Here is a 13,907-nt window from a genome sequence, read left to right as displayed (position 1 = left end):
GGGTATATATATACCCATGCAGTGTATGTGAGAAGATAGATGCACACAGACAGAAAGATAGAGTTCTTGAGAGCATTCTGTCCGAAAACACACACACACACTTGAGAGTTTGCAAGTTAGATTTGTAAACATTGTGCTTGTAACCGAAACCTTCATACGTATTAATACAGTGGTGTTAATCGGTGAACCTGTGTGTGTTTGTTTCTCTACTTGCTTCATCCCGGTTTGCTTACTAGCTTGGATTCCGCACTCGCTAGTAGGTTTGTATAACAAGGTTTAGGTTCGTCATCCTCCGTGAAGGGACCTACAACTACAGTGAAGGTTAAATTGATCGTCCGGATCCTGTCCCCTACACCAACTGTAAATGGGAGCCTGATCTTTCCCAGAGGGTGTGATACGCTGTTGTTGAATCCCACCAATGGGATAGAGTCTTCCTCCAGTCTATCTCTTATATCTCTGTCGAATCTGAGGAAGCAATGTTCATATATTACCTCGACGCCTGACCCTCCGTCCACATGTATTCTAGACACTTTGTGTCCAGCTATCACAGCTGAGATATTCAGCGGAAGTCGTTGCACTTCGCTTTCTTCTAAGTACGGCATAAGGATGGGAGTTTTCATGCAGTTCGGAGAGCCTAGGATCCTGGCCTTAACACTTCGGGTAACATCAAATTCATTTCTCCTCCTTATCATATCAACATCTGCCCTCCCAGGCTCTCTTGCGTCTCTTCCCTTACGATCCCATCCCCCTTCTTTGATTTCCTTGACCAGGTGGGCCAGTCTTCCCGTTTTCACTGCAGCCTCTATTTCCCTCTTGAGGTACATGCAGTCATCGGTTTTGTGCCCGAAGCCCTTATGAAACTCACAGTATTCGTTCGGCTGTGCTTTGGGTCCTGGCTTTATGGGGGGTGGTCTTGGGAAAGAATTCTTCACTCTTTCCGTGGCCAGTATCTCACTTGGAGTCTTAACGAGTGGGGTGAAGCTGTCGGAGTAAGGGGGAGGGCCTCTCCCTCGGGGTCGGTAGGGGGAGTATGAGGGCCTTGCCCTGTCAAGCAACATTCTATCAAAGGGAGGCTTTCGGGAATAGGGAGTACCTTTCTCAGGGGGTCTTGCTGTTGGGGCGGCCCTTCGGGGTGTGGTGTCTGTCTCCTTAGCTTTGCTGACCGTATCCTTTCCCCGGACGAAAGCCCTGACCCTGTCCATGAGATTGTCGAAGGAAGGTGGGAACTCCTCTCCCAGCTTTTCGCACAGCTGTGCATGCTTCAGCCTATTTATGAAACTACTGATTTTCATGACCTCCGGGACATCCTTGATGTTCATGCTTTCTTTGACAAACCTTTCCTTGTACTGGTCTATTCGCTCGTTGTCCCTTTGCCTGATGTGGAGGATTTCGTTGGGATTCTTGACCACCTTCCTTTGTTGGCCAAAATTCCTGAGGAATTTTTCGCTTAACTCTTCGTAGCTGTCTATGCTCCCCGGAGGGAGGCTATCAAACCACAGCCGGGCTCCTTCTGTTAAGGTTTGCACAAACATGTGGCACCATACTGGCATGGACCACCTTCCCAGCTGCCCCGCTCCTCGGAAGGCATGCAGATGATCTTCTGGATCTCTCGTTCCGTCATAGCGATCAAAGCCTGGGGGCAGCTTTGTCTTGGGAGGCATGGGTGCCTCTGATATTCTCCTTGTGAACTTTGAGACCTAGGCCAAGTCTCGTGGTAGGTATGGTTGGTCCAAACCAACGTTACCCGAGTCGTCTTTCTCCTTTTCCTTGTGTTTCTGACCGGTGATCAAGTCCTCTCTTTCTTCGGAAGACATCTGCCTCAGGGCTGTCATGAATGTTTCCAGATGGTCCCCATTGTAGCTCTTATTTTGGGGGTTCGTTCCTTCTTGATTAGAGGGTGTGTCAAAATAGAGTCTGGCCCTGAGGCTCTCCAACTTTTCTTGTCTTTTCAAATCGTCAAGATACTTGGTTATCTTCTCCCTGTGCATGGCCACAAAGCCGGGAGTGACATGCTCCATTTCTTCCAGGTTTTCTACCAGGTTTTCGTTACCCTCTTCATGAGTAATGTCCTCCACAATGACCTTATCCAAATCATTTTGAGTCGTCTGGGTGACACGTGAACTATGTGGGGTTGCCATGTTGTTTTTGGAAGGGTGAGTTGCTCTCTGAACGTCGAATGTTAATGTGGGAACACCGGTCCGGCCTGTGTCCCACGGATGGCGCCAATGTCGAATACCCAACCACCGGATGACGTTAGCTGGATCTTCGGTGACGTTGAAAGCTCCTGTCCTTGCTTGCTACAAAAGAATAAACCGTTAGCCTCGCCACGGGGGACCCCGGGAGGGGGATCCGTGACCAAGCTCCGGCGTGAGGATAAGTAAACTTGCCGGATGAGGTAAGGAGTGTTTTCCGGTGAAGATATTCACCGGAAAGTTCCTATCTTGGTGTGAATCTAATTAATGTGCTATGTGTGTAGTAAATGCGAGGAATGTTGGTCGGACTTTAATGAGAGGAAAATAAATGAGAGTAGTGAATGAGAGATTGGCCGGAGATCATACCTGCCTTTGCCTTATCCTTTCTCTCCCTTATATAATGGCATGCCCCTATCTCAAAGAGAAATGTCCCTCATGTTATCTAACGGTGACTGTGATACCTTGGGAAGGTCAGACACGTGTCTGACCCCCAACGGTGCGATGCCTTTCTTCATTAATGCATTGTCGGATAAGTACGATGATGGTGACCGGATGCTTCTCTTATCAGGCATTTAATGAGCCTGTTATCTCTTAGCTGTTTTCCCGCTCACATGAAGAAGGAACCTTGGTAAGCAAGGGTAATTTACTTAGTGGGTATTTGAATGGTTGGGCTTCCTAAAGAGAAAGGCCCAAAGCGGGTAAAGTGGGCTTCCCCACTGACCCGTCATCACTATTATTAGAGGAAAGTGAATATGGGGTTGTTATGCAACCTTAATTGTATGAAACCACACAAAACTTTGTCGTTTTGATAAACAAAATAATCCTTACAAATTGATTTTTCTTTATTTAATTCCTCTATAAGGAAATGATTTAATTCTATCCCATATTTTCTATGTAACGAAATGATTTTATCATGTTTAATCAAAATGAAACACCTATATCTTATTCGTCTCCAGATTCAAAACATAATAAATGAAAAGCAAATCACTTCAATGGTGTCTAAAGATTATATGTAAGAGCTCTATGCGTGGAAGGATACAATGTATGTTCTTCAATTTGAACATAAAATAGCAACATCACTCATATGAAACATGTTTTAATCGTTGGCAAAATGGATTAAAAGATAGAAAATTAAAATAGTTGTAAATGACTGCATTAAAATTGTGAATTAGAGCGTAGTTTTAATTGAATTAGATCAATTTTTAACAGAGAAGAATTTGGAATTTATTAGAGATGATCTCTGTTTAGAAATAAGAACTTGATTTTTTTAGAACCAAGATGTTTAAACAATTACATGGGTGGGATCAAGTAAACCAAGATATTTAGAAACACCTCAAGAATATATTTGTTATGCCTTATACAACAGAAGGCAAAGTGAAGGAAAAACCATCAACTAGTACATTTGTCCCTAATGTCTCATCACACATGCGCGTTTTTTGGTTAGAGTGACCAATTCTAGATGTCATCTTTGCACACCATGGAAACCCACAACAGTGTTTCAGCAATACCTTAATGTAGGTACAAGTCGTTTAAGTGATTTGTATTGGGTCTACATATTAACACACCCAACTCCCTATTTCCACACCCTTCAAGACGCCTCGTATAGACCTATACGAGGCGTATTACCTTTTTTCAATTTCCAAGAGAATCTCTAATTATGTCATATTTTGTCTTATTTGCCTCGTATATGCCTCGTATAGATACTGGGCGTCTAGGCGAAAAAAGACCATTTAACCCCTGATTTAGGCCTATACTGGGGGTAAATTGGTCTTTTTTGCCTCTCTTATATGCCTAGTATATGGCTATATGAGGTGTATGTATATAATTCAAATTATCATTTTACCCCTGAGTTAGGCCTATACTGGGGGCAAAACAGGGCTATAATGGTCTTTCGGACACCAGTATACGCCCAGTATAGCCCTATACTGGGCGTCTATTTTTTTTTTCTCTTTTTAAATATCAATAACACTAATGTTGACTATAAAAAACTCATATTAATATCAATAACACTAATATTAATTATAAAAAACTCATATTAATTATAATAACACTAATATTAATTATACGATGCCTATACGAGACCTATACGAGACTTATACTATACTATACGATACGATACAACACGATAGGCTTATACAAGACCTATACGAGACTTATACTACACTATACTATACGATATGGTGCGGTACAACACGATACTATAGGATACGATACTACACTATATGTTAAAAACAATGTAATATTTCTACGATCGAATATTTTTAAAGGCCGATCTTGAAAACGGTAAAATATTTTTATAAAAAATAAAACTTTTCTTAAAAAACAACTCAAATTACCCCACCAAAACACCCAGTTTTTTACTCAAAAAAACATCACCCTCTGTTGATACACTTTGTGTGGACGCGACTCGGCTCGGTTCGACTTGGTTTCGACACGGTTAAGTCCGGCTCAAGCCCGACGTCACGACATTCCTCCATCGTGCACCCCAGAGTTCGACACGCGAAGCACGGAGAGCCGCGGACAAATCCTAGGTGACACATCACCATGACATCATCACTGTGATGTCATGATGATGTCATTATGTAGAATATGTGAACTTTGAAACCATATGACGAAACATATTGTGTTTCGTCAACCTTTGTCATGGTTCAGCCTGTTTCGTCGCCTGTTGGGCTTCTTCAGGCCCAATGTTTGGCCAAAAGGTGTTTCGCCGAGTCCTTTTCTATTTCGTTAAGGTCTGTGTCTGTTTTGTATAAATACCCCTCATTTGTTTCTGTGTGAGATCAGATGAGAGCATACTCACCGTGAGAGGCTTACTTCAAACATTGTTTGTATATGTTTGTATGGGTTCTCATCCCGTTTAATCAATAGATTGTGTTTCTTTGGTTAAACCGTGTTGTTTATTTTATACTTTGTTTGGTTTGCACCGTCACGGGGATTCCGCACCCGTTACCGTGTTTGTGAAAAACAAGGATAAGGTTTTCGTTATCGATCCACCGGAAAAACGGGACCTACAATTGGTATCAGAGCTTTGGCTCTAATCCTTGTTTAAAACCAAACAAGTTTCAATTTTTATCGAGTTGTTCTTGAAAAATTCATATATTTTCTGAAAAAGTGGCTAAAATCAGTGAAAACCTTGTTATTTTGCCAAAAGTTTTATTAAAAACCTTGTTAAATTGATTGTTCTTGTGATACACCGGGTTTTTAGTAAAAGTTTTGTGCATTTTCGGGTTTCGGAAAATTATTCGGTGACCGGAATCTTCAAACCTTCATCGTTTGTTCATCAGAAATTCAAAGTGTTCTTCATATTCTTCACTTTTTGATCTTACGTAAAGTACTGTATTAGTTGAAGGTGATTTTGTATTTTAAAAGATAAAGGGAAAGTTATTAAAGTATTGTTGAAGACATGAAGACATGCTGTTTGGTAAGAAAAGTGTGGTCAAGTTTGAAAAGTGTGGAGTGTGTCAGTAAGAGATAAGGCTTGTTGAAATATCTAACCAAATTCACCTAACCTTATCCATTCTATTTTCGTCATTCATAAACTCAAACTCATCAAGTGAGTTTCGTCAGAAAAAGCCAAAACACATTGTGAGTTTCGTCACCCACAACAAATCAACATCAGACTGTTTCGTCGTAATTAAGAGCAACTTTCACATTCAGTTCGTCAAGATTCACAATCAGTTTCGTCGATATAAAGATTCAATCCACTTTCGTCGCAGGTCAAAAGGTTCATCGGTTTCGTCGCTAAGTTCAATTCTGTTTCGTCATAATAATCAAATATCAGAATTCAGAACTAAAATAATTCAGCTGGGCCGACCTTTTTAAATGCATTCTGATTGGACCAGATTATAAAAGACCTTTTTAAATGCATTCTAATTGGACCAGATTATAAAAAAAAAAGAAAAAAAAGAAAAAAACCTTTTAAATGCATTCTGATTTGACCAGATTATAAGAGTGAAAGAAAATGATAAGATATGTCCAAAGAATTGTCAAGATGGCAGCTAGTATTTATTGTTGGTGATTGTGTGTTGCAGACACATGTCTCAAATGTTGAAAAATGGCAGCTATCTTTGACTTTTGGATCTGCCTTTTTAATGGGGCCATGTGATTTTCTTTTCATACATATAAGTCACTAAAAGATGGTATCTTCTTTGGTTTATATTATATTTGAGCCAAGAATTATAAGTGATTTGCAAAATTGAGGGTCGGGTGTTCGTGAAGTTTATTTGAATCGCGCTTCTAAATATCACGGTTTCATCAAAAAGAGTGTCGTCGAGAAACTTGTGTTTTTTTTTTTTCACAAAAGCTTTGCAAAACTAAGTTAACAGTTTGTTTTCAAGTATGTAACCAGATTTTTCACTTCCATACATCAATCATGAGTTGTACAAGTCCATGGGATTGGAGTATGGACTCACAACCAGTTCAAAAACTTTATCAATACCTTTGGAGGCCAAGCTTGTAGGACGGTTGACACATACATTCGGAAAGCTTTGTACAAGTCCACAAGAAGTCAATTAATTAAGATAGCAGATTCATGTTTGAGAACAAGCTTGTAGGACGGTTGACACATACATTTGGAACGCTTTGTAACCGGTTTGAGTATTTGCAAACAAATAGAGACACAGTGAAAGCTTGAGAGAATTTGGGTGAAAAGCTAGGATTTGTAAAGTGGGTGGGGTATTCGAAAAATTGATTTGAATCGCGCCTCTAAGTATCACTGTTTCGTGGGTGGCAAGATATTAGTGAGCTTAATTTTTCGTTGCTTGTGCTCAATCCAATGTCGAATTCAAGCTTCTTTCCGTTTCTACATTCAGCCCCTCCTCCGGTTTTCGATCCGAGTGCCTATTATCCGCCAGCGCATATGAGTGCTCAAGCTCAGGCTTATTCTGCACCTCATTTGAGTAGTCCTTATATTCCTGTTCCATCACAACCACAAGTCCAACCACAAGTCCAACCACAAACATTTGAAAGACCTTTTGATCCAAATGCCTATATTCCAAAACCATCTCAAGCTCAACCTCAACAAGGCAACCAAAATCCTTTCATATATCAAACAAGTACATCCACGTCCAACTCAAATAAAGCCGATGACTCCTGGTCTGTACAATTTGGAAGTGGAGATCAAGGAGGAACTGCGTTTCATGCTGAAATTGTCAAGAATGTCAATAATGGTGAATCTTCGGGAAATGATGACAGTTCAGGATATAGTGGCAGTACTGATGAAGATGGCTCAGGTGTGAGTGATTGCAGTTCAGAATCGGACGTCAAGGAGGGAATGGATTCAGAAGCTGATAGTTTGTCGAATGATGTCAAGGAGATGAAATGTCAAAACTCTGACTTGATCAAGAAAGCTGATGCTACATCAGAAGAAATGGAGAAGATTCTCACTGAAAATGGATCTTTCTCTTCTCAGACTGCCTTTATGGCTAATGTCTCAGCTTCTACAAGTCAGGTAAAATATACAAGTCCTAGCATATGTAGTGATTGTGCTGATATGAAACTTAAATGTGCTGATTTGAAACGTGAATCTGAAACGGTTCATAGTCACAATCAGAGTTTGGTTATTGAACTGTCTAAGTGCAAAGAGGCAAACATGGCTTTAGTTCGAAACGAAAAGGAATTTAAATCTGTAATTGAAACCTTAAAGAAAAGCGTTTCCGAAGTAAACAAAGTTGTTTATCATAAACAAATTAGTATTAACGAATACATTAACATTGTTGAGGAAACCAAAAGGGAACTAGCCATTGCCAGATGCGAGCATGATGCTATCAAGCAAAAATTGGAGAGTTATTCTAACTCCCGATTTGTGCTCGATCACAAAATTGACGTTCAACAACTGAAAGGGAACGTGAAAGGCGTTGGGTATAAGGCATGTCCACCCCCTTTGAGACACAACTATACCAAAATGCCCGATGAAGAGGATATGCCTCGGTATGAACCCAGTGTGCCTCTTGATTATGAGGAAGTTACTACTGGCCTAGGGTTCAAACCGGACCATTCATTAGAGGGCTCATCTGATAACAAAGAAAAGTCATCATGTGCTTCAAATCAAAGTCCTCCAACCAGTGAGGACTATGATTCTTCAGATGATGAATCAGATGTAAGTGACCAGGATGAATCACTTGATGAGACGAAAGGAGTAGAAATTCCAATTGAGAATCATATTCTTTGTGATCCTCCTACTCCTGTCGTGCCACATGTTGCCAAGCAAGTGATAGATCCTGTCAAGGATGTCAAAGATTACAAGGAATGTGTGTCTGCTGTTAAGAGCAATAACTTGTTGTATACTTTAGTCGGTGATAGTAAAATTTATTCAGACAAAGATTTTCCAATCAAAAACGTCAATCAATCTTTGATTGACAAAGTGTTTGAAGATACTACAAACCAGTTTTTGGGAAAGACAATTCCTGGAGTCATTGTAACTCAATGTGACCCAATTCCAAAAGTTGAAATTAGAAAACAATTTGGAAAACAGAAATCACCGACAAAGCAACAACCAATTGCTTTTAAGGGTAAACAACAACAACGAGCTCCAAAGCCAAAGGCTAAGGTTGATTCTAAAGGAGCTCGTTACAAGAAGAAAGCAAAAGATGTTAAATTTGTAGCATCAAAGGGTACAGATAAAATTGAGACTTTTGAAAACAAATCAAACACCGATTTTGTACGACAAGTCAAGATTTTAAAACGTAACAGTCAAAACAATTACACTCAACATACAAATGGGTGTGATGACAGAGCAAGTACCTCAGGTTCTACAGGTTCGACATCTGCCAGTCGATCAAATTCTCCTAAGTTTGTTGAAATGAGAACGTGTTTCAAATGTGGGAAGTTTGGGCACATCATTAAAGACTGCACAAACTCGCCCAAACCAAATTTTGTTGAAAGAACCCCTTCTGAACAAGGTCACTCACAACGTCGTCCTGTTTCTCCAAAACATGATAAAAGAACAGTTAAGGAACAAGAAACGAAACAACGACGTCATAACATCAAAGCTGTTGAAAAGGCTTTAAAATCTGAAGTCAAAACGGTTAAAAGGAAACCTAGTTTATCACAACCATTAAAACCAGAAACTGTACATAATACACAATCTGGTAAACAAAAACAAACTTGGAAACCTAAATCGGGTGAAAGTTCAGGGGGAGGTGCTGTGTTTGAAAACCTTCAAGAAATTGAAATTACATTTCTTGATTCTCAGAGGCAACCCAAGTCTATGAAGGCTTGGGTCCCCCTCTCCAACTAATCGCTGAGTGAGTGTGTAGGATGTTCCAGGAGGAACTTTCGATAGCCGTAAGATTGTTGATAGTGGAGCGTCCTTGCACAAGATTGGCGACAGAAGAAATTGTTGCCTTTGATGGAGAGAAAAAGAAAGGGGAAACAGAGTTGTCTGTTGAAAGAAATTGATAACTTCGACAAAATGAAAAATCATTCCAAAAGTTTGATTGTTAAAGGCTTTGATCGGGTTCCCAGGATAGATCCAATCAAAATGTACGCACCTGCAGCACGTCCGAAGTTCAAAATGCACAAGATGAACGTGCAGTGTACATTTCTTCGCGGTGTGATTGAAGAAAATGTGTTTGTTGAACAAACCAACCGGGTGTGCGGATGCCTTGGCGTGGATTGAACAACCGCACACTACTTCTAAAAGAGAAAGTCAAAGACCTTCGCTGGTGCAATATGGAAAACCAGCCTGACCCGGAGGTTTATGATCTTGCTGCTATCAAGAGATTTCTCAGTAGCTACAAAACAAAAGTCGACCTTGAAATCCACACCGGGTGGATATCCAGTTTGCGAGAGCACTCAGATTCATTGCAATGCACGAAGTAGTTGCAGGATACAGTTTTAAATTTCTAATCTCTCCTATACTTGTCGATGTTTAAGCTGCTTTATGAATTATCATCTCGTACAGCACTCTTTGGCCTGACACATTGAACTCTAATATCACCTCACACGTGATTGTTTCACTATGAAACTCGTCAATGTTGTCATGGTCCGCACCGCTTACCGACGTGCGAACTCATTTTTCCAAAATTCGATAAATCATTTCTGATTAAAATTTAATTTTGGTAAACGGCATTGAGGTAAAACATGAGTTAAACCGACATCGGGAAATCGTTTTTGTAAATATCCTTGTGTCTTTTAAATTTTATCTTAGTTTGTTGATTTTAGGGGGAGTAAATCCAAATTTAAAATCCAAAAACATCGAAAAAATTTCAAAAACACAAAAACAATAGAAAATAAAAAATGAGTTTCCTGGCGAGAAAAAGAGAATATGATAGTACATCAGTGGTCTGTCTAAACCTCTTTAAACCTTAAATGAAATACGATAAGCAGCTCTATATAAGATGTATCGGTAGGCTCACAATCATTTTAAAGTGTGCAGGCACTACTAGAAAAAACACCTTTCTTGACATGCATTGCGTGTCATAAAAGTGTCTTTATGACACGCAAATGCGAGTCGTTGATTGAGGAGTCATAAAATTAAGATGACATGCATTTATGTGTCATGTTTTTATGACACACATTTAATGACACGCATTAATGACACACATTTAATGACACGCATTCATGACAGTCATTTTATAACACCTTTTAATGACACACATTAATGACACTTTTTAATGACACACATTCATGACAACCATTTATGACACATACCATGACATTTATTTACGCGTGTCATACTTTTAATTGTTTTTTATAGAATTATTAATTTGCACTAGATACATGTATAATATCAAAAACAATAAATCTTTTTCATAAAACAAATACATACATATATATATATCAAAACAATCCATTACATAATCATTTGTCAAGTATACTTACAATAAATTAACGCTAACAAAAAAAATTGTTTGTCAATACATTGTCAACACCTAAAATACGATTTGTCACTTAAAAATAGATGTAACCGCATAAGTCGACCAATCTTCGTGGATGTCATCCATATCCGCAATCGAGTATTCCTTTACTCCCTTCCCAACCTGAGAAAAAATTAAATAAAATAAATCTTAAAAATCAGAATTTGATTCTAGTATATGAATTTAAGCATTTGTTTGGATATATAATACATATTTCTCTAATATACAAACTAAAATATACCTAAACTTAAATTATCATTGTCAAGTATTTCAACTCCTTTGTAAGCTATCTTCTTCATGAACTCCATCGCATAGTAGCCGCATTCAGTACCTCCTAGCTGACGTGGACACTACACAATTAAAGATATCAAAAAATGTGAAACCATTACGATTTAAGTTTATACTAAAGGGTTTCAATATTTACAGTATCATTCCAACCACAATTTAAATAAGGGATTAAGTGCTCACCCTGGCGTTGATACAGATGAGTTTAACTTTTTGCATGTCATAAGCACCCTTTAATCATCTTTACCTCCACAAACCTGAGAAAAAAATTTAAAACAACATTTAAAGACATTGTTATTAATAAAAAAAAAATCTTATAGCAAGAGCAACAAACACAACAAAGGATTTATTATTAGTTTATTAGTTAGTTAGCCATTAATAGAATATATAAAAAAGTCATTGATCTTGAGCAAAAATAGCCACTAAGTGTTTGGTTATTATTCTTTAAGTTGCAGTCGTTAAAGGCACATCCAGACACCATAATATGAAAAATATAACTCTAAAGAGGGGAGAATTACAATGCATCTTTCATAAAAAAAAAAGGAATGCTTACCCATGCCTCCCTAGCATACACATTGATCTTAGGTGCTCCATAATTGCATTTCTTATACCTCTCAAGAGTCATTAGCAAGCTGCTCTTCATACACACAAAAGAAATTAATGATAATTATAATTATAATATTGAATAAAAGATTTAAAATTTAGTAAATTAGTGACGTAGCAAACTGTATAATATTGAATATAAGATCTAAAATTTAGTAAATTAGTGATGTAGCAAAGTGTATATGTGCATTGATATTAAAATTGTTTATACATGTACGGATTATATAAATAGGTCATTTGCATTTGTTTATTTAAAACAGTTAGTTACATTTATAAATAACCAAATATATAGTTTGGATGCTCAAAACAGTTTCAAAAAGCCCCAAAGGGTGCCCACTGTACCACAAATTAACAAATAGAATTAGTAAACTTAAAAGCAATAGATACTCCTATATCTTATCTTCATGTGCCACCTGGTGCCATGAAATATGGATCAATGGTACATAATTGTGATTACGGGCTATTGTACCTGAAAATCGAAAGAATTGCCCCACCATGTCCTTCTCCTCTGTCTAAATCCATTGCATATACTGACCTCGCTCATCAACTTCCCAGATATGCACATGTAGTATTGTTGGTCTACTTTCTTGGGTTTAGATATCTCTAAATTCCAAATTAAGATATATATGATTAATAAACAACAAGCCAAACACATGTTCTACATAGTTAAACCAAATCTATTGCTTTTTTTTTCTAATTTGGGTCCTTCTAATTGACAAAAATCATCTTTTAATTAGTAAATATAACATCATCTTGTCATTAGCATTTGAAAAACAACGACAACAAACAATGAGCTAGATAAATCATTAAATGGGTAAATTTGAGTTCATATTTTATCTCTAAAAGGTAAACGAGTCAAACTAAAAAGTTTAGGCCAAATGGATTAAAGATCGTGGAATGCTAAGAGGTTTTTTATCAATGAATTTGAATATTTCAAAGCTAAATCATTAAACACCTTGAAAAAAGATGATTCATCTCTGGTTAACTAAACACTGCCAGATGATTTTCTGATCTTCAATTGTCCACTTAATTTGGACTCATATTATCTAGTCTTCAATTTTCATATATAAAATTAATAGAAAACTAATAATGAATACAAAAACAGACCTTGGCCTATACTTGGAAAGTTCAGCAAAATGAATCTGTGACGGCATGAGAACTCATATCATAAACCACGGCATCAGTAAAATGAATCTGTGACGGCATGAGAACTCATATCATAAACCACGGCATGTTAAATATTGAGGAGAATAAAGAGCAACTGAAGGAGAGGAAGAGTTAGTACCTGGAGGTGTTTCGTCATCCACAAAATCAAAATCACACCGTCGATTTCATTTAGCGGGACCGAGATTCAAGTCACGCATTCACGGCGGCGTGTGACACCGACCCTTGGTGGTCCTCGATATTGTGAAGTCGACTGTAACCAGCCATGGACATCTCTCTAATCGATTTTGCATTTCACAATTTTGGTAGGGGAGAGGAATATATCTGGAGAAGTCGATTGGTCGTAAGAGGGAGCCAGGAGGAAATAGAAGTTCTTGGGAAATCTGGGGAAACTGATTTTTCAAGGAAGATGGGCGGGATATTTAGGTGGAAAATTGAATTTTTAGGTTTAAAATATTTGTTGAGGGCGCACTTATCAAAAGAATTTGAACTTTCTATAAGGCGGTAAGGAGTGGGATGCGGCAAACTCCCATCACCGATCGGCAAACCCACGGCAAACCAATGCCAACACTTTGCCGCGTGGGTGTTTGACGAAATGGGGGGGGGGGGTAAATCGGTGATGGAACACCGATTCGGCAAGAGGGAGAAGGAGAGAGAGAGGGAGGGTATTGTGGGTGGGGTCCATTCCTATCTTAACCAATCACACCTTTTTCCTTTTTTTTTTAAAATAGTTTACCACTTCACCAAGTGTTTAAACCATTGCCAACATTTTTCACCAAAGTTTAAACACTTTTGCCTAATT

General features: G+C 38.4%; 1 protein-coding gene and 1 long non-coding RNA gene across 2 annotated transcripts; both read right to left on the bottom strand.

Moving 5' to 3' along the window:
• Positions 1 to 285: 285 nt before the first annotated feature.
• Positions 286 to 1,661, bottom strand: LOC110925188. The gene is made up of 2 exons (XM_022169156.1): positions 492 to 1,661; positions 286 to 399 (listed from the first exon to the last, which is right to left on the bottom strand). The coding sequence occupies exons 1-2, from the start codon at positions 1,659 to 1,661 to the stop codon at positions 286 to 288; spliced, it is 1,284 nt and encodes a 427-aa protein (XP_022024848.1).
• Positions 1,662 to 10,992: 9,331 nt separating this feature from the next.
• LOC110922145 lies at positions 10,993 to 13,519 on the bottom strand. Its single transcript, XR_002582922.2, has 7 exons — positions 13,227 to 13,519; positions 13,049 to 13,135; positions 12,411 to 12,544; positions 11,892 to 11,970; positions 11,522 to 11,595; positions 11,295 to 11,403; positions 10,993 to 11,176 (listed from the first exon to the last, which is right to left on the bottom strand). It is a non-coding gene; the product is annotated as an uncharacterized LOC110922145 (long non-coding RNA).
• Positions 13,520 to 13,907: the final 388 nt, after the last annotated feature.

Source organism: Helianthus annuus, chromosome 17, assembly GCF_002127325.2.
Source record: "Helianthus annuus cultivar XRQ/B chromosome 17, HanXRQr2.0-SUNRISE, whole genome shotgun sequence".
NCBI classification, from domain to species: domain Eukaryota; kingdom Viridiplantae; phylum Streptophyta; class Magnoliopsida; order Asterales; family Asteraceae; genus Helianthus; species Helianthus annuus.
The sequence above is the reverse complement of the archived record's forward strand: the minus strand, read 5'-3'. Positions and strand labels throughout refer to the sequence as shown.